Here is an 18,711-nt window from a genome sequence, read left to right on the forward strand (position 1 = left end):
GTGGGAGTTGCCCCAGCACAGGTGCAGCACTGTGCACTTTGTCTTGTTAAACCGCAGGAGATTCCCATGGGCCCACTTCTTGAGCTTGTTCAGGTCCCCTTGGATGGCATCCCATCCTTCAGGTGTGTGAGCATCACTACTCAGCTTGGTGTCATCTGCAAATTTGCTGAGGGTGCACTCGATCTCTTTGTCTATGTCATTAATGAAGATATTAAGTAACACTGATCCCAATTCAGACCCCTGAAGGACACCACTTTTCCATCTAGACACTGAGCCATTTACCACTGTCCTCTGGATGTGACCATCCAAGCAATTCCTCATCCACTGAACAGTCCACCCACCCAATTCATCTCTCTCCAGTTCAGAGAAAAGAATGTTGTGGGGGACCATGTCAATAGTTTTATAGAAATTCATATAAATTACATCAGTAGCCCTTCCATTGTCTACTGATGTATTCACTCCATCATAGAAGGCCACCATAGGTTGGTCAGGCAGGACTTACTCTTGGTGAAGCAGTGCTGCCTGTCCCAAATCACCTCCCTGTTCTCCATGGCCCTTATCATACCTTCTAGAAGGATCTGCTCCATGATCTTCCCAGGTGCAGAGATGAGGCTGACAGAGTAGTAGTTCCCAGGGTCCTTCTTCTTACCCTTTTTAAAGGTGGGTTCAATGTTTCACTTCTTCTAGGGACTTCATGTGACTTTTCAAATATCATGGAGAGAGGCTTGGCAACTACATCAACCAATTCCCTCAGGTCTCTGGGATGCATCTCCTGGGCTCCCACAGACTTATGCACAATCAGGTTCCTCAGGTGGTCATGAACCTGATATTTGCTAATAGTGGGAAGAAGCACTTTGCTGCTGGAGCTCAATGACTCCTGTAGCTGAAGCAAGAAGGCTTCATCCACAGGGTTCCCTTGAACAGGGTCCTGTAGTAGACACCAACCAGAGGTTTTCCTTAGTTGTTTGTACGTGAATAAACATCACAGGTCCTGTCAAGACCATGCTGTAGATTTTTAGATGGCTGCTGACAGCAGTTGAGAAGTCCCTGTGATTTGAAGAATGCAAACCTGCTTTCTGCATCCAGAAAAGTCCAGCAGATGCCTCCAGCAAAAGGATGAGAAGAATCCGCTCTAGAATTGTGAGTCTATCATTCTTCATCAGTCATTGACCAGATCACCCAGGACCTTCAGCAAATACTGCAGGATACAGGACCCTGAATGTTTTAATCAAAAATTTGAGGCACACACTGAAAATGTGAGACAATCTCTGAACTCTTAGAGTGGAAAAAACAATGCTCCTTTTTGTTTGTTTGTTAGTTTGGGTTTTTTTTTCTTATAAAACACAAAAATCTCTAGATGTTTTTGATTACTGTTGTGGTTTTGCAGAGGTATTTTTATATAGCTGTCTCTGGTGCCATTAAATCTCTTTCCTAGGTGGTACTGAGTTAGAGGCTGTCCCTGTGTATTATGTTATACTTGTCAACACTGAATTTCATTTATCATATTACCACCTCTTTTAACATGTCAAGAGATCCTTTTGGAACTCTGCAGCTTATTTTTGTTTTCACTGTCTTGAATAATTCTACATTATTGTCACCATATTATTTTGTTCCTTACCTGTAACACTGTCCCTACAGCTGGCATCCTTTTTACAAGAGATACAACACAGAGTAAGCCAGTTTCTCTGAGTTAATTTAAAAAATAAACTGTTTATGTCCAGCATCAATTCCATTGCCAAAGCTTAGGACAGAACTCTGAGAGCGGCACCACTCTGAGCTACATTCACCCCTAGTGACAAATAAAATGACAGTGGGAACATGCCTGTTAAAAAGACCACATCTCAAAAAAAAGCTCCAGCAGTCATTCCAACAGCAGCATATCTGCTTCTTTATTTCCAATAACAGTGACTGATGTGGCTCAGGACCACTCATTTGCAGTACTTGGAAAGTCAGGAGGGTCTGTGAAATGCAAAGTTTATGATATCAACTGAATACAGTTAATATCTTAATACTGGCTCCCAAGTGTAAAATAAGAAGTATCTTTTAACTATAAAATTTCAGAAGAAATAAACTGGTGAACATTTGAATGCAGAGCCAAGTGTTTCCTATCTCCTTGAGACAGCAGCGAACATGTAAACAGCTGCAGTGACAGAAAAGATTAATTTTTTCCCCTTTGTCACTCTTCAGGAGAGCATTACCTGAATTCAATAGCTTTCCATCCAGAAATGCAGATGTCTATAAATTGAGTAAAAAACCAGCATTTCCCTCCACTTCTACCATTTCTATTGCCAACCTTCAGTTGTTCATTAATTAGCCAGGGGTTGTTTTTCTAGCTTTATGACTTTCTAAGTTGCTTTCAAATTTTTTTGGTTTCTAGTTAAATTTCTTTCTGCATAAACATTTCCAAGGAGAAAGGAGAGCAAAAGGGCAGCAAAGGAATAAATGCATATAAACTTCTCAAATTCTTGAACTGTGTAAGGAATACACATTAGGTTTATCTCCAACATCGACAACATCTATCTGTTTTAAAACAAGCAACTGCAAGATTTTCTGATGAAAGTGGGATTTTCATGTTTGCACTCTCAGTGTATGTCATTCCTATGGTTATGACCTGCACCAAAGACCATGGGAAAGTTGTTATTTTCTTAGGATTGTCAGTTCCCCTAACTCTCTGTGACTCAGGACAGAGGAGGGTACCCAAAGCTTTCCCAGCCAGACACTCAGCAGGGCAAGTAAGACTTGACCTTTCCCTGCCAGCAGGAGCTTCTTGAACTTTTCTCCGTGCTAGGGCTGCTGCCAAGTGGCCACACACGTTATTTATGTGCTAGTTTGCCCCCAGTAAGTTGCTTGCAGCAGAGTAAGCTCTGCTGACCTAAGGCCAACACAGCGAACACTGCATCTGCAAAAACAGAACAAGAGGCTGGAGGAAGCTGAAATTTTGTTTCTGAGGGTTAGTACACTTGGGACTTCAAAATCTAAGAGAGTTTTCATTTTGCACTGCAAATGTGGCAGAGTTTAATGTAACACAGTAAGTTCTTTGAGCACTGCCTGGTAATGTTACTCTAAATAGCCTGCAATCCAACTGGCCAGAACGGAAAGTTATTCTTTTCAGGTGCATGCCTGTATAAAAAACCTCTGGCGCGTGCATCCAACCACAGGAAACTTCCCGTGCCCTCTGTCACATCAGGTACCCACAGAGCTGCCCAGCTAACCTGGTCTGGCATGCCTTTGTGTTCTCTGCTAACTAACAGAAATACCTTTGAATTCTTGTATTTCAGGTCAGCTCTGTCAGCCAACAGAATCCAGCTTTCCTAACCTATTCTGTTTCATAAGGAGTGACTGTTGCTGCTGGTTTTCAGTATTTGGGTCCATTTACCTTGTTTCTTATTATGATATTCCTAGCATTGACATTTCCTTTATTTCCTAGCATTGATAATTTTTTGTTTGTTTGTTTAATGTAGTGCATGATAACATGAGAAAATTGTATGAGTGCTAAGAAACATGTCAGGGTATGGTAAAAGTGTATGGTTAAGTCTGCCTTGGAAATAACACATTGTAATTGCTTTTCCCATGTGAGTAAATGAAACTGGCTTTTGCCCAAATACTTCAGATTAAACCAGAGTATGCTGTGCAACTTTGTGCAGAGATGGGAGAAACACATTTCAGCAGAGTTGTGTTTACAGATGAAGACCCAGTACTGCTCAATAGTCTTTTTTTTGGCCATGTAGCTAAATTTGAAAAGCTCTTTCTGAGTAATGGATTTCAGTAGTTTAAGAGCCACAAAATTTTTAGGGGATAAACTGTTACCTTAAGGTTTATCATCATCTTACAATTTGCCCTTCAGTGTTTAATCACCTTGTTAATTTTATGTGGTATTGCCAAATAGATATAATTTTGTGAATTATTGTTTCTTCCTTAGGTTCTGAAGAAATCAAATGTGATTTTGTAAGTTTTGTTCACAACAGCTTAAGACTGTTAATGAAGTCAATGCTGGTTTTAAAACTCTGAAAGAATTTAGATGATTATTTCCCAACAGGATCATCTGGAAAAAACCTGGCTGTTCACATTCAGAAAGAGCCAACACTTTCTAAGGGAGAAGATTTTTTCCTGCAACTTCATTAAAGCAAAATTCTTTTAAAGATGTATAATTTTCAGTAAATTAATGATCAGGAAAATGTCAAAACACTAACAGATGTTTTTTATAATTCTAGAAGCACAGCAGCAACTTGACCATATTACATATAGAGGATGTAATAATGCAAATAGCTTCTCAATACTCACTTGTGCCTGTAGTCTTCAGGTAGTTGTCAGTCACTTAAAACGATAAAATAAAGCTGTGCATCAATAAGGCCAAGATGCTAATGTGCTTGAATTCTTGAATTTATAAGACTAAAAGTAGTTTGCAGCTAAAAAAAGTCTTACTTTTTACTCCTACGAAATACAGAACTTAATAATTATGGTAATAGAATGTGTCTGTGTATATATACACACTTAGAAAACCCTTCCTGTTTAGCAAAAGCTACACCTATTACAAGATACTAATATAGCATCTAGAAGCCCCAGCCACAAACCAGAGCCCAGTGTGTTAGGTGACACACAAATGCAGATTGCATAGTGTTTATCCCCCCCAATTCACCATCTTAGAGCTCAGAACTGACAGACTAAAGGAACACACAAGACTCACCATAGCACCAGAGTGACCGCTAGGTGATTTTTAGGCCTTCTGATAATTTTAAGTGATTTAATAAAAACAGCAAATTTTCCCAAATTCTTAAATATTTCTCAATATTTAAACATGCTCCTATTTTAGAGGAGCTCAAAGGACAAAATGAGGAAAAGTGTAACAATTCTTAATTTAAAAATGTAATTTAACACATCTAATTAAATTTAGAGTTCAGTCTGTACTGAATGAGTGATAATAGGATATATATATCACAGTTAGAGATGCAATTTTCTTTCCTGCAGGTCCTTAATAGCAGATCAACAAATTTGTATTTACTAAGCATGTTTCCAAGCTATTTTCTTGAACTCACCACTACCCACAGCTAACTGAAATTTTGGTCTGTTGCAGTAATAACTCATTCAAGCAAGGAAAAAAATACAGAGGGATCACTTTCTGTCCAGACTGGCAATTACAGTTTACTCATTAGACAAGCCCTTCTGATTTTATACATAGTAGAGTACTGGACAAAGTCAAGTCCCCTCCTGCTTATTAATTTCAGGATTGGCTTTTCCACTTAAATAGCACAAATTTCATGCTACAAGAACCTTATAATCCCACCCCCCCCCCCCCGCAAAAACAGCAAAACAAACAACTCATCCCAAACATGAAAATGTAGTGCTCTGCATGTTTCCACATGAAATGTTCAGAAGACTGGGTCTTCAACCAAGTGTTTTCTGGCTGTAGCCATAACCAGTTCTGACAGATTCTTCTCTTTTCATTATGTGCCTTCCCAATTGCACAAGTCTTAAAATACTTTTCACAGAGAATTCCTAAAGCATTAAAACATGGCCAGATTTTATTCTAGCTCAAGGTATGAAAAGGAGGCATTGCTGAAAACTAGAAGTCTCTCTTTGATTACATGAGAAAAACCATTGCTGCTGGAAGGAAGCACAATATCATGTATGAAATGTGGACATGGATGCATTCACTCATGTGTCAGGGAATGCAGTAACTGCATTAACTTAGGTCTCTTATCTACTGTGATGGCATCTCAAATCATACACAAAAGGTGCACAACCGGAACTCATTACCAGCCGGATGGAGGCTCTCTGAAGGAAAAAAAAATCTGCAGAAATCAATTTACTTTAAAGCACTCTTTTCTGAAACAGTACAAAATCACTGCCAAGACTGAAGAAATGCAGTGTCAGAGGAATAAGAACATAAGTCCCATCCTGTGAATAAACAGAGCAGCAATAAGGAATATATCAGGTATCAGTAAAACTGCAATGGTGTCAATATCATGTGTAAATAAACCACCCATGTAAGTCAGCAGTCACTCTGCTCCTTAAAAAAACTACCTGCAGGCATTGCTGAACCTCTTGGTCACTGCCAAAAATTTACCCTCTCTGGTCAGGATCTCTACAACAGCCTCCCACAGCATGACTCAACCCAAATGATACAACACTTAGCCTGCAGTGCCTGTGGGTGAAGAGAGCAAATATGCAGTCTCAAGGGCGAGCAGAAAGGATAAATGTTTTCATCACAGATAAAAACATAGTTCACTCCAGCCATCATGTTATGTGGGAAAGGTGAACTTCTACAGCCTCTGGCCAGAGCCAGTTTTTTGCTCTTTAGATGCAGATATGTGTGTATATATATGTACCTCTACACACACTCACAGATATATGCTGGTGCTTCACTGAAGAAAACTCCAGTCAAGCATAAAGTTTCACTGACATATTTCTCCCCAGGCAAATTTAGATCCAGTCCTACTCCTGCTTTTATTATGTTAGCTGGTATCAATCAGGTCCTACTTAGGCTGGGTGCTGCCCTGTACACTGAGGATGCAAAGTCATTCACAACACACACAGAGCTCTCAAAAAAGCCTTATGGGTTCAAACTTCTCATTGCAATGATTTCCTGACTGCCATCTGCATATTCTGCAGTTCCACACATTTCAGGGTAATTTATTTATCTGTTCTGCAAGAAAAGGCAAGGAAAAAAAGGAAACTGTAAGTAGACAAAATCAAGAGCAATGGCTGCAGTAAATGACAGTTTTATCTCTGGAATACCAAGTCTCAAGTTTTTTGGAAAACAGTAAATTACACAGATAAGAAGTAACAGATGTTAAAAGACAGTTATCTTTCTCAACCATTGCTTCAATTGATAAAAGTAGCTCAATTTTCAGACTGCTTAGTGGCATCAATTCAGTGACATAATGCTAGGATTCTGGATAAATGTTAAAATAATCATGATAATAAATATGATGAATGTAGTAAAATAAGAATTCTGACAGCATTACTTCATTACCAGAAAGTGCTTGTAGCACCCAGAGGAATGGGGATGTCACATCTCATCCTATTCCTTCAACCCATCACTGAAAAATACCCCAAAAGGCCACCAAAGGCCACCTGAACTACTCATTGTCTTCTGCAGTCATATTGCACACAAAGAGAGTGCCTGCAAGATTTTACATTATTTTTCCTCTTCTGTTTCAGCTCTGCTGCTATGATCTCTGCACAGCAGCCACCACTGTCCAACAAAATTCAAAGAGCAATGGACTGCCAATCTGAGGAAGAAGAAACCTGTGAAGAGCATTATGACTCTGAAAACTGCACTTGCAGCTCCAAGTGTGCAGAATTCGACACAGGTTTAATTCCATTTAAATACTGCAATTGCTGTTGCATGCTAGCATTTCATATTTTGATTTTTGTCAGTCTCCAAATGGATGTCACCGTGTCACTTTTCTTTTTGATAGCCAATTTTCTCGTTTCCCCTTATATTTGCATATATTATCAGATCAAATCTACAAAAATATTATCTCCAGAATTAAGATGTATATATAAAAAAGTCTGATTTTACTTGGACATCTTAAGAATTACTTGCCAAATACAATCAGAGATATGATTACAATATGCATTAATTGGGCTGGCACTGTTAAAGTTGTGGTTTTACAAATTTCAACAGACTAACTGCTCTAAAAGCTACCAAGAATTCCTGGCAGGCAACAAGTATAATCCATGCTAGTCAAAGCAAACCTTTCTTTGGAGTTAATTCTATGCATATCCTGCTAACAGTTTTCCAGCACCAGTACAGTCATTCAGAAGTGTCCTTGTTTTCAGTGAGAGCAGATCGAACAGTTCAGCACAGTTCTTCTGAAAAGCCTCACCCATAAGCCTCCTTGCTGTGATGAGACACATTAGTACAGCTAACACATTAGACTTGCTGTACCACACTGTATGTTGTTAACATATACTAAAAGAGCTTCTGACAACCCTCCTTCTGTGGCAGGATGCTTAAGAAACAACCACTGAAAAGAGTTAGGTTTTCTTCAATGTAAGATGTAAATTCTCAATCCTTCTTATGTAAAAAGAAGCTTGATGTTCTAGAGCCAGTGGCCCCACAAATGAAATCAAAGGCAAAAAAACCTTAATGGAACACGTAATATGAACTGGCTTACTCCAAAACACAACTTGGCCCTGAAAGTCTTCTAGCTGTTATTAGCAGAGTTTTATATTTGAATTAGTAGCTTTTCCTAAAATGCTTGTTTTTATCTGTAAATTGCCCACTTGGAACACTCAGAATGGCAGGAAATGACCATTGTTCCTTTCACTCCCTGGCCAGCCAGACCTGTGTACTTTTTGGTCAGAAACAGGTCTTCACTGAAAGGGTGGTCAAGGCACTGGGATGGGCTGTCCAGGGAAGTACTAGAATCACCATCCCTGAAGTATTCAAAAGATGTGTGGCTGTGACACTTGAAGACATGTTTTAGTGATGAGCACAGTGGTGCTGGGGTGGTTAATAGCTGGAATCAACATCTTTCCAGATCTTTCCAACCTTAAGGAGTCTGTACTTCAAGGCCAATGGCCTGACAGCTTTTCTAGTCTGTGTGCCCATACACTGTTTTTGCAAAATACATTTTACACCTTAACAAGTTGCATATAAAAACACAAATTTCAACTCTTTTCTCACAGGCTCACCAGTAACTCTTAAAATACTGCAGAACTGGGTTCCCAGAGCGTCGCACTACTTTGACAAAGAGCACTATACGTACGTTGGCCACCAGATTGTCATTCAGGAGTCCATAGAACACTTTGGAGCTGTGGTATGGCCAGGGGTAAGCACACAATACAGCAGAAAGCTGACATGACACAAGAGGAAACTATGACAGCAGCACACAAATATTAAGGAATCTTTCTTAGATGACGCTTCTGACAATGGAGGTTTCCCTACACAAGACAAAAGTCTTTAGCAGAAAACTGCCTTTGTAAAGGTTCTGGTAATTTGCCAGTTCATGCCAAAAGGACTGTGGCACTTGAGCATTTCCAAATAGGATGCAGGCATTGAAAAATAATTCAGAAAGGGAACTCGGGAAAAAAGCGTTCAGCTTCCTACATTTCTAATCAGTCACTGCTGGGAAGTCAACAATCTGCAGTACAACAAGGAGGCTGAAAAAGAAAATTGTGAGATTAAATAAAGGAGATTATAACAATTAAATACGCTTCTTTTAAAGAACAGGCTGGAACAGTTCCACTGCAGTATGGAAAACCATACTTGTAAACAGTTCTCAATCTCTTCTTCTCCTGCTCTTAAAACCAGAATTTCATGTGGACTGAGAAAACTGCCTTTGAGGGAAGGGAAGGTCAACTGATAAAGACATGCACATTAGGATTTCAAAATTTTTCAGATCCACATTTATTTAAAAAGCTCACAAAAAAAAAGCAGACAATTTCAAAACAGTAGAAAGAAAGCAAGCGTATGTGCGGGTGAAACTATCTTATTTTGACATGTCAGATCATCAATTCGCACATTGATCAGGTGTCAGAATGCAGACGGTACAACTACCCAAGAAAATGAAGAGGTTGCACAAATTGGACTGGTGATTCATTAGCTGTCAGGTTTCGCAGAGCAGGTAGACAGTGTTGCAATATGAAAAGCACAAGTTAAAATAGTAACACAACTCTAAAAAAGAGAAGCAAAAGGGGAAGACGGTTTCTTTGGCATCAGTTTATGTTTATAAACAGCGCATTTATATTCTATTGAAAAGATCTTTACAAAGGCCTGAAAAACAATATTTCCATATACTGCTGTTTTGCTTTTTAAAGTTTATACTATTATCAAGACAAGTGTTGAGTTGGTAAAGAATTTTTATTATTTCCTTTGCTAAAAAAATTGAAACAAAAAAAAAGGTTTTCCGAAATCTCTGCTGAAGCCTGAATTGACTTAGTGATAATAAAGCACATTTGTGATAATAAACCAGATAATTACTTTTTACATTGTTAAACCTCTTCCTTGATCTGACTGCATGGTTCATATCTTAACACTGCCTATCTTGAGCTGTCAGAGGACTCACATAGAAATGTGTAGCAAATCCACATCCCATGAATGTAAAACTAAACTGCTTCAATCTTTTTTTTTAATATAAAAAAACAGGACATAGCAATTCTTTTCCTATTATGTTTCTATGTTACATCCTTCAGTGTTTTTCATTCTACTAAAAAACCACACCTTTGTATAAAAACATCTAATGAATTTTTGTGCAACTTTGTTGTTACCCTCTTATGGATATGTGTTAACCATTCTAGGCACTGGCTTTATCTCAATATCTGGAATCAAATCAAGAACAATTCAACCTCAAAGACAAAAAAGTTTTGGAAATTGGTGCTGGAACAGGCTTGCTTTCCATTGTGGCCTGTATCTTAGGTTGGTGAATTTGTATTTTCTTTTGGACTTCTCGTGAAAGATGAACTAGATCTGCCACTGCCACCTCAAGACAAATGAAAAAACAACTGAAGTAAACTTTGTCACAGGTTTTCTTTTTTAATGAAAATTATTGTTAAATACTGTTTTGTTAACTAAGTAAGTACCCTAGTTATTGGTGAGAGGGAGGCTGGAGAAGTTGTGTAAAGTTTTATATATGTTCAACTACATACCTATGAATTCTGCCATGTCTCAAATGACAGGATGGGAGGAAATGGCCTTAAGTTATGCTAAGGGAGTTCAGATTAGACATTAGAAAAAGATTTTTTTTTAAAGAGTGGTTTAGGCATTGGAATAACTTGACCAGGGAGGTGGTGTAGTAACCATGTCTGGAAGTGTTCAAGAGGTATCTTGATGTGGGACTTGCGAATATGGTTTAGAGGTGACTATGGTGGTGCTGGGCACACAGTTGCACTAAACAATCTTGAAGGTCTCTTCTGACCTTGATGATTCTGTGAATTGAAACAAATTCATATTTTTCTTTAGGAGCTCATGTTACAGCTACTGATTTGCCTGAAGTTCTTGAAAATCTGTCATATAATATTTCAAGAAATACACAAAACATGAATATGCACAAACCTGAAGTGAGAAAACTGGTATGGGGAGAAGGCCTCAATGAAGATTTTCCTGTATCGACTTACCATTACGATTTCATACTGGCAACTGATGTTGTGTACCATCATGCAGCTCTGGATCCTCTGCTAGCAACAATGGTGTATTTTTGTAAGCCAGGAACAGTATTACTATGGGCCAATAAATTCAGATTCAGTACAGATTATGAATTTTTGGAAAAACTTGGCAATATATTTAACACAACCATTCTGGCAGAATTTCCAGAATCAAATGTCAAGCTGCTTAAAGTCACAGTAAGAGAGAATTAAAGAGAAATCTATTACTAATCTTGATTTAGTGGCAGCACCTCAGTCTGGAATGTTTTGCAGGATTATGTTGTACCTTCTGTGCATTTATATTTGTAAAAGTTGCTGTTGTATCTCAGTTTTGCATTGCAAGTATTGAAGAAACCAGCAAGGCAAAAGATACGGCAATTTGTCTCTGTTTGATACATACGACCTGTCCAAACAGATCAATTTCCCTTCACTGAAGAAACAATGTTTGTAACAATAGTTAGTAAAAAGGCTTTACAAAAAGCAGATCTTCTGGGCTGCACTGAACTTCTGTCATTTGTAAGGTGTGTTCTTTCAGCAAGTTCCATTTATGTACTCATCCAGAAACCAATACAATTTTTAGCTTCAGCATTTTTATTAATTATAAAATTTTTTTAAAGTATCAGAGTGCACATGGTGTTTTTTTGATCTTCAGCTTTGCACATTTATTCTGCTGTGGTTTATATTTTTAACATTAATAAACATATATGCATAGCTTTACAATATCTGATCAAGATGTAACTCTCTGGCACTTTTATACACGTATCAGCCTGTCCTGATACTCAACTTCACATGGATTTTTGAGTTTGCCTGAAATCACTCCAAAATGAAGATGTACAAGAGCACCTATGCATCAGCAATTCCAAGTTAAACACTGTAACAGTTTGAGAGGTTGAATTTTTCTTAAAAAAAATTTAAATGTAAACTCTTGCAAACAATACAGGTGTTCCATTATTTTCATTTAATAGGTAAGATTTTAGCTACTCTTGAAGTAGCTTTAAGGCCTTCATAAATCTGAAATTAGGATCAAACATGTTAAAATTCAGTTTACCGTAAAAAATACAGACCTTTGACAGGTTTGCAATTAAATGTAACAGTTCAGAACCTAACATGCATGCAGTAAATCTTTCCAACCTGATTCCAAATCCTTGGTGTTGGCAGTTCTGGCACATCCATTGCCAGCAATGGGATGCACAATAAGGAAACTCCCTGATGGCAGGAGTTAGGTTAACAGGTATTAGCTGTACCCAGGTGCCTTTACTGATAAATACACACAATTTAATAATCAGCATTCAGTAATGAAAACATGCGTTCGAATAAAAAGTCAAACTTATCTTTTCCTATCCTGCCCCATATAAAATAATTTTAATTTTACAATTGTGGGTTTTCTAGAATACACAGTAGTCAGGTGGATACATGACAGGAAGCCAGTTCTCAGTGAAAGTTGCACAATGAGTCCATCCAAGCAACTTCATTAGCTGAAGAAAAAAAGCAGACATTAATGAGTAAAAAATTCTTTTTAACATCTAAATCTAAAGAAACAGTGCATTGATATCAACGTCTTACTAAAAATATCTATTATCAGAAAGGTAACAGATTGGAGAACTGGTGATCTTTTAATTCCTTAGTCCTAAAAGGGACTAAAACTTCCCACCCCGACTACTATATGATCCACCATCGTTTAACTCAATGCACAGAAATCTTGTCCTAGGAATTACAGTAATTTTGATAAATTCTCCACTTATGTTCTACTAGCAGTAGTTCTTATTAATAATAGCAAAAATAATAGTGGTTCAACAGCAACAACAGGATTTTAAATATGCAGGTATCTTTAACTACATTGTCTCTACTTCCTGTATGCCTCAAAGTAAGTCTCAGAAAGTAAATATGCTAAAAATGACAGTTACTCACAAACTAGTTATTCTATAAAAAGAAAGACAAAATCACTATTAAACATGGAGGCCAAGCTACAAAAGCCTAGATAAAGTTAAAATGTTACATTTAGTGGTTTCTAAAATGTAAAAAGTATCAAAAATTACAAAAGACTTAAATCTTACTTTTAAAAGCCTACTCAGCATGAACATAGCCCATTACTTGACAAAATATTCCTTACCTGAATGCAGTTTTTCAAGTTGTCCTTTGTTGGCTTTTCTTCTGCAAGTTTTGTGGCAAACTTGAGACCTCTTCCATACATTTTATTTACCAATGCATGCTTATAGGCAAAAGACAAAACCTACAAGGCAAATAAAAAAAAAACCCAAAAATTAGGTATTTTAATATCTTACAAGGTTTAACAAGTAATAGCAAATTGTCTTCAGGTAGAAGAAGTGTTTCAAAATAGAACATTTACACAAGATAGCTTTTTCTTTGCAGTACAACAGATGATTCACAGTAGCAGTTATAAACACGAACTTCCTGCAGACTATTTCTGACTTTACAAACATGTTTGACTTCAGAACATCTTACATAACACACAGATGTCACTATTCTAATTTTTCATTTATCACATTTCTAGCTTCTTTCAATTTTCATTCTCTAGAGGCAACTATAGGGTATATTAAGAAAAAATTAATTAAAAAAAATAATCAAGAACCAGGCAGGTATATCTTTGACCTACAGAAGCAAAGACCCAATTGAGAATTTTGATTCCTAGGTAGTCACAAACTGACTGCAGAAACAAGTATGGATGTACATAGTGAATGATATATATACAGAGACACAGACAGAGAAATGCACATAATTATAAAAAAGCAATGAAGACAGGTAAGCATGAAGACAAGCCTCAGGTTTTAGGTCAGTTCCTCACTACTGATAATTTATTAAGAAGAGATTATTGAAAAAGCTTTTTCTTGATACCACTAAAGAGCCAGCTTACAGTCCTTATCAATGTGGTAACTCACATAAGCAAATGAATGTGTCTATTTGAGAGCTAATGTAAAATAAATCAGGTTCTTAACACCCAAACACTGACAGTGTACAGGGTGTTGCAAAATAGTTCATACCATCTCACCACTTACAGTACAAAGAATCAGAGGAGTTAAGACATGGTGTCATTTATTCCCTTTGGTACATACACAGTCAATGAATATTTATAATTTTTACTGAAAAGCGACACAGCAGTAAAGTTGGTGAATATGGTGGTGTGTCTGTTGTTGGCAGCGTTTATGAAATCTTGTATTAGAGTTTGCTGTTCATTTCCTTTCATTCATTACATTTTTCCTTCCCTCTGACTCCACAATAAAATTTAAATTTTCCTGCCTAAACTACCCCATTAAGAAAGTTAACAAAACCCCTTCAAGGATGTTTAGAAATATGTTTTGCATTACAGCAAAAAACCCCCAAATTAAATATATCTCAAGAATACAAACATTAAGAAACCAGAAACCTGAATCTTGCAAGGACTGAAGAACCTGTCTAATTTTAGAAGCCTGAACACTTTCATTTAGTGTTAATCACATGCACAAGACTTTGCAGGATCAATATTTAAAAGACAGGTAAAAAAGAAATGACAAGCTCAATTATCAAGCAAGTAAAGGTGTAATTTTGAAGCTCCAAAATACTATGCCAAGTACTCAAGAGTTGCTCATTCTTCTTCTGTCTTCAAGTACTTATTTGGCTATGTTGAGTATTCACTTAAGCTGTTGTAGCTTAAAACACACACATATATGCAACAATGAGCATACAGCACCATTCACATATAAAATTTTCCAAATATTGCTATTGGAAAAACACTTTGCATGCTGCATTCTCAATCCAATTATTTTGGATATTTTCCTAAAGCAAAACACATTAGCAAACATTTCTGAATAACTGCTCAGTGGATCCATTAGCAGATTTAGTTGGTTAAACTAAAGTTTAAAAGAAAAAAATTCCCTTCTGTAAAAGATGATAGAACCACAAAACAAAAAAACAAACAAAAAAAATCAAATGAAAAATGCATTGGAGCTCTCAGCAAATATAACATATTGGAGGCTAACCAGAAATAATGTCACTGCTCTATTAAGAAAGCTCTTACCTGACCCTCTAAGTTTTGAATGGTTATTGAACATCAGTGATAAAGGCAGGAGGAAAGCCACTTGACAGCATTTCTTTCGTAACAGGGCTTCCTAGAGTTTTTGTGGCAAGAAAACAAAGCATTTTACGAAACACCCTTGCTTTGGCCAAATAAAAGTTTGGGTATTTCTAAATGAGAAAAGGGTTCTCTGCTGGACTAAAAGGTTGAAAACAATGCTCCAAGAGCTGTTGATAAAAAACAATTTCTGTTCTAGTGCTTGGAAAAAAAAAAACAATCAACTGTATACAAGTTCAGTAAAACTACTAAAAATCCATTAGCATTTTAGAAGTTAAGAACAATCCATGAATTGCTTTAAAATCAGAACTGGTTTACAAACAAAAGATGTTAGATATTTTACAATTTGTACATATATTGGTCAAATTAAGCCTTATAATTATTGCAAGCTTTATAAGATCACTGAAGTAAAGACTATGGTTCCTTGATGAGTGTAGACAAAATGCAAACCGGGATGCTATTAAGATTTAACAGAAAGAACAGCTGCTATATGAACATATAAAATCAGCAAATAAACCCAATTTGTAGTATCCAAAAGCAAAATTTCTAGAAGAAAGAACAGGAATGAATTCAAAGTAATTGCAATAAATATAGTTAAGGCTAGCTTTTACGTAACAGGTGATACAGCCAAGAAATTGTACAGAGACCAACAGAAAGGGTAGTAAGAGAAGGCAATTCATACTTCTAGCATACTGGGGAGGGAGGAAAGTCACTGTTAGATACTTTATTCCCCAAGCTAATGAATGGCCAGGAATACTACCTGTGCTAAAAGCCAGACCCGTGAAAGTGATTAAACATCCATCTCCTCATCAGCTGCCTAATTTGCCTTTGACTATAAAGATGTTTCATAGAGTAAAATGCTGCAACGATCCCTCCCAAGACATTTGTAGGGCTGAAGTATTTAAAAGCCTGAAAACACTCTGAAAAATGTGTTTGAATCTAGCAATACTAAATGACCCTAAAAAACCTGTTCTAGAATTCTAACGCCGTTACCTATGAAAACAGACCTGTGCAATCAATTAATTATTTAAGCAGTTGATTAAAATATATCTACATTTACGAATGGTTAAAACACTGGATTAAACAATATAATCTATAGGTAACATACTCCAACTACTTGTAAGAACACTGGAATTATGAAGTTTACAATTCCCAACAAACAAGCTTTTCCACATTCATATACATCTACAGTAATAAACTAAAGTTTCTTGTTTGTGTTTCTTGTCTATGTTTGTTGATTTCTCTCTGCTCTATCAACTACACTATTACAAATAAAAGTAATATTCATATTAAAAAAATTGACTCATATTTTCCACAGAGCAAGGGGAGTTAAAAGGAATCAAGCATCCAGCAATACATTTTTGGCAGTGACTGAATACAATCAGTTGGAAGAGACAGCTGCATCTGATGGTGCAGACAGTACTAGGAAAAACAATAAGCTAAAGATGTTTAAAAGACAAGATGGAAAGGTTTGTACCTATTACTTGTTTTTAAACTTATCTTTGAATGTGACTTTAGGCTTTTCATGAATAGCTAATAAAGGTTGAGGGGCATTAAATTATACAGATTGGTCATTCTCAGTAACAAACACGCAACATTTTATGCCTTTCCTGTAGCAGTTCTGTATAAACAGGATTTTGGCCTACAAAATTTAAAGCTATGTTTTAGGTAAAAGAGAAACTGCACAATTTATATTTCATTCTTGAAGACCCTAAAGCACTCTCATAAACATGTTAGCATAATCAATGAAGTACATATGCAGAAAGCTGTCTCAAATGGAGTTTAATTGAAATGCTGTTGTGTACACAGAGGACATGGATATTTTCTTTCATGTTTCATTTAAAGTGAACCTTCAGAGAATAGCTGAAAGAGTGAACAAATGCACTTACTATCAAAAGTAAAGTTACTTCCCTACACACTTGCTACAATATGGGGAGAAGCACAACACTTCAATGAAAAACAGGCAATCCAAAGAAACTAACAAATGCCCTGTGGCCACACAGGTGCTACATCTGCAGAGGAGAGATGAAACAAGTGACAGTACTTTGTCTACCAGAGGGTGAGCAGAAGCACACAGAAAAGTGATGATGTTCCTGATTAATTTGTTTTCAAAAATTTACTTAGCCTTTTAATTACTGACATCTGGATGAACTCTGATTAATAAAAAGCTTCGAACTAAAAACACTTAAAGCAGTTTTTCTATCTAAAGCTATACATACATACTTGACTGACCAGGGCAGTATTCAAATGCCTTATTTCCATCCTTTCTGAACCAGATGTTCCATCTTTCAAGTGCCAATGACATACAGCCATGTCCACATACAGGAAGAGCTCCACATTTTATTTTACCACACTGCTTTAGAATAAGCTCACTGCCTCTTGAGGACTCTCATTTGACACAAAGTCTGTCCCCTATCTGACTTGACTGAACCACTCTACCCTTTCCTACTCTTTATCTCTCTGCTGGTTTTGGCTGAGCTATAGTTTTTTTCACAGTAGCTGGCATGGAACCATGGTTTGGATTTCTGCTGGAAACAGGGCTTAAAACACAGGAATGATTTAGTCATTGCTGAGCAGCACTTGAACAGAGTCAAGGTCTCTTCTGCTTCTCTCCCCACCCCACCAGCAAAGAGGCTGGGGGTGCACAAGAAGTTGGGAGAGGACACAGCAGGGACAGCTGGCCCCAGCTGAACAGAGGGATATCCCAGACTGTATGGTGTCATGCTCAGCATATAAAGCTGGGGAAAGAGGAGGAAAGGGGGAGATTTGGAGTGATGGTGTTTCATTTCCCAAGTCACTACTGCATATGATGGAGCCTGGCTTTCGTGGATATGTTTTAACATCTGGTGGCTCATAGGTAGAGGCAAATGAATTTGTTTTGTTTTGCTTGTGCACATGGCTTTTCCTGTATCTGTTGAACTGTTATCTCACCCTAAAAGTTCTCATGTTTACTCCTCCAGTTCTCTCCCTCACTCCACAGCAGAGGAATGAGCAAATAGCTCAAGACAGTCAATCAGTTTAGATTTCAATATGAGTAGTAAAACCAAGAGGAAAAAGAGGACAAACATACTACATAAACAGGATGGAAGTTAATTCCAAATGAAATGCTACAAAAATGTAAAAAAGTTTTGTTGGCCTTTCAGTACCAATTTAACAATACAGAAGCATCAATTTTCAGAGTAAAACTTTAATATGCACTTAGACAAATCCATGGTTAAGCCAGCCAAAGAGAAAGGTTCAATTTCTAATCTGTAGAATTTAAATCAGTTATTTATTCCAGGCCAGAGCATACAGCTCAACAATACCAGAAATCACTACCTCTCTTGAAAAAATACTAAAACTATTAACAAAGAGTGATAAACTAAAAAAAAATAGTCTATATTGGCATTTTTCACTGAACTTCCCATCTGCTTAAAAAAATAAAAATCAGAAGACAGAAGCAAACCAGGAGTTACTACACTGCAACAAAGTACTGCATTTACAAACAGACAGCAAAAAATCATGTACCAAACAGTATGATTAAAGCACATAATGCGCTACCACAGGATATTACA

At 37.0% G+C, this 18,711-nt stretch overlaps 2 protein-coding genes across 3 annotated transcripts in view; one reads left to right on the forward strand and one right to left on the reverse strand.

Annotated features, from left to right (window-relative positions):
* Positions 1 to 3,054: 3,054 nt before the first annotated feature.
* METTL21C (methyltransferase 21C, AARS1 lysine) lies at positions 3,055 to 11,351 on the forward strand. Its single transcript, XM_071548760.1, is given in 7 exon segments — positions 3,055 to 3,126; positions 3,128 to 3,187; positions 3,920 to 3,945; positions 7,162 to 7,313; positions 8,638 to 8,780; positions 10,249 to 10,366; positions 10,910 to 11,351. Coding segments are annotated over 7 exon segments (966 nt in total). The 3' UTR covers positions 11,305 to 11,351.
* Positions 9,335 to 18,711, reverse strand: part of TPP2 (tripeptidyl peptidase 2) — a 55,983-nt gene continuing 46,606 nt past the window's right edge. For both annotated transcript variants that reach the window (XM_071548745.1, XM_071548736.1), the window contains 2 exons: positions 13,202 to 13,321; positions 9,335 to 12,566 (listed from right to left, as the gene is read on the reverse strand). In XM_071548745.1, the coding sequence (XP_071404846.1) occupies positions 12,477 to 12,566; positions 13,202 to 13,321 (210 nt within the window). In that variant the 3' untranslated portion in view covers positions 9,335 to 12,476. The remainder of the gene's footprint in view (positions 12,567 to 13,201; positions 13,322 to 18,711) is intronic.

The sequence above is a fragment of the Pithys albifrons genome, chromosome 1 (assembly GCF_047495875.1).
Source record: "Pithys albifrons albifrons isolate INPA30051 chromosome 1, PitAlb_v1, whole genome shotgun sequence".
Taxonomy (NCBI): domain Eukaryota; kingdom Metazoa; phylum Chordata; class Aves; order Passeriformes; family Thamnophilidae; genus Pithys; species Pithys albifrons.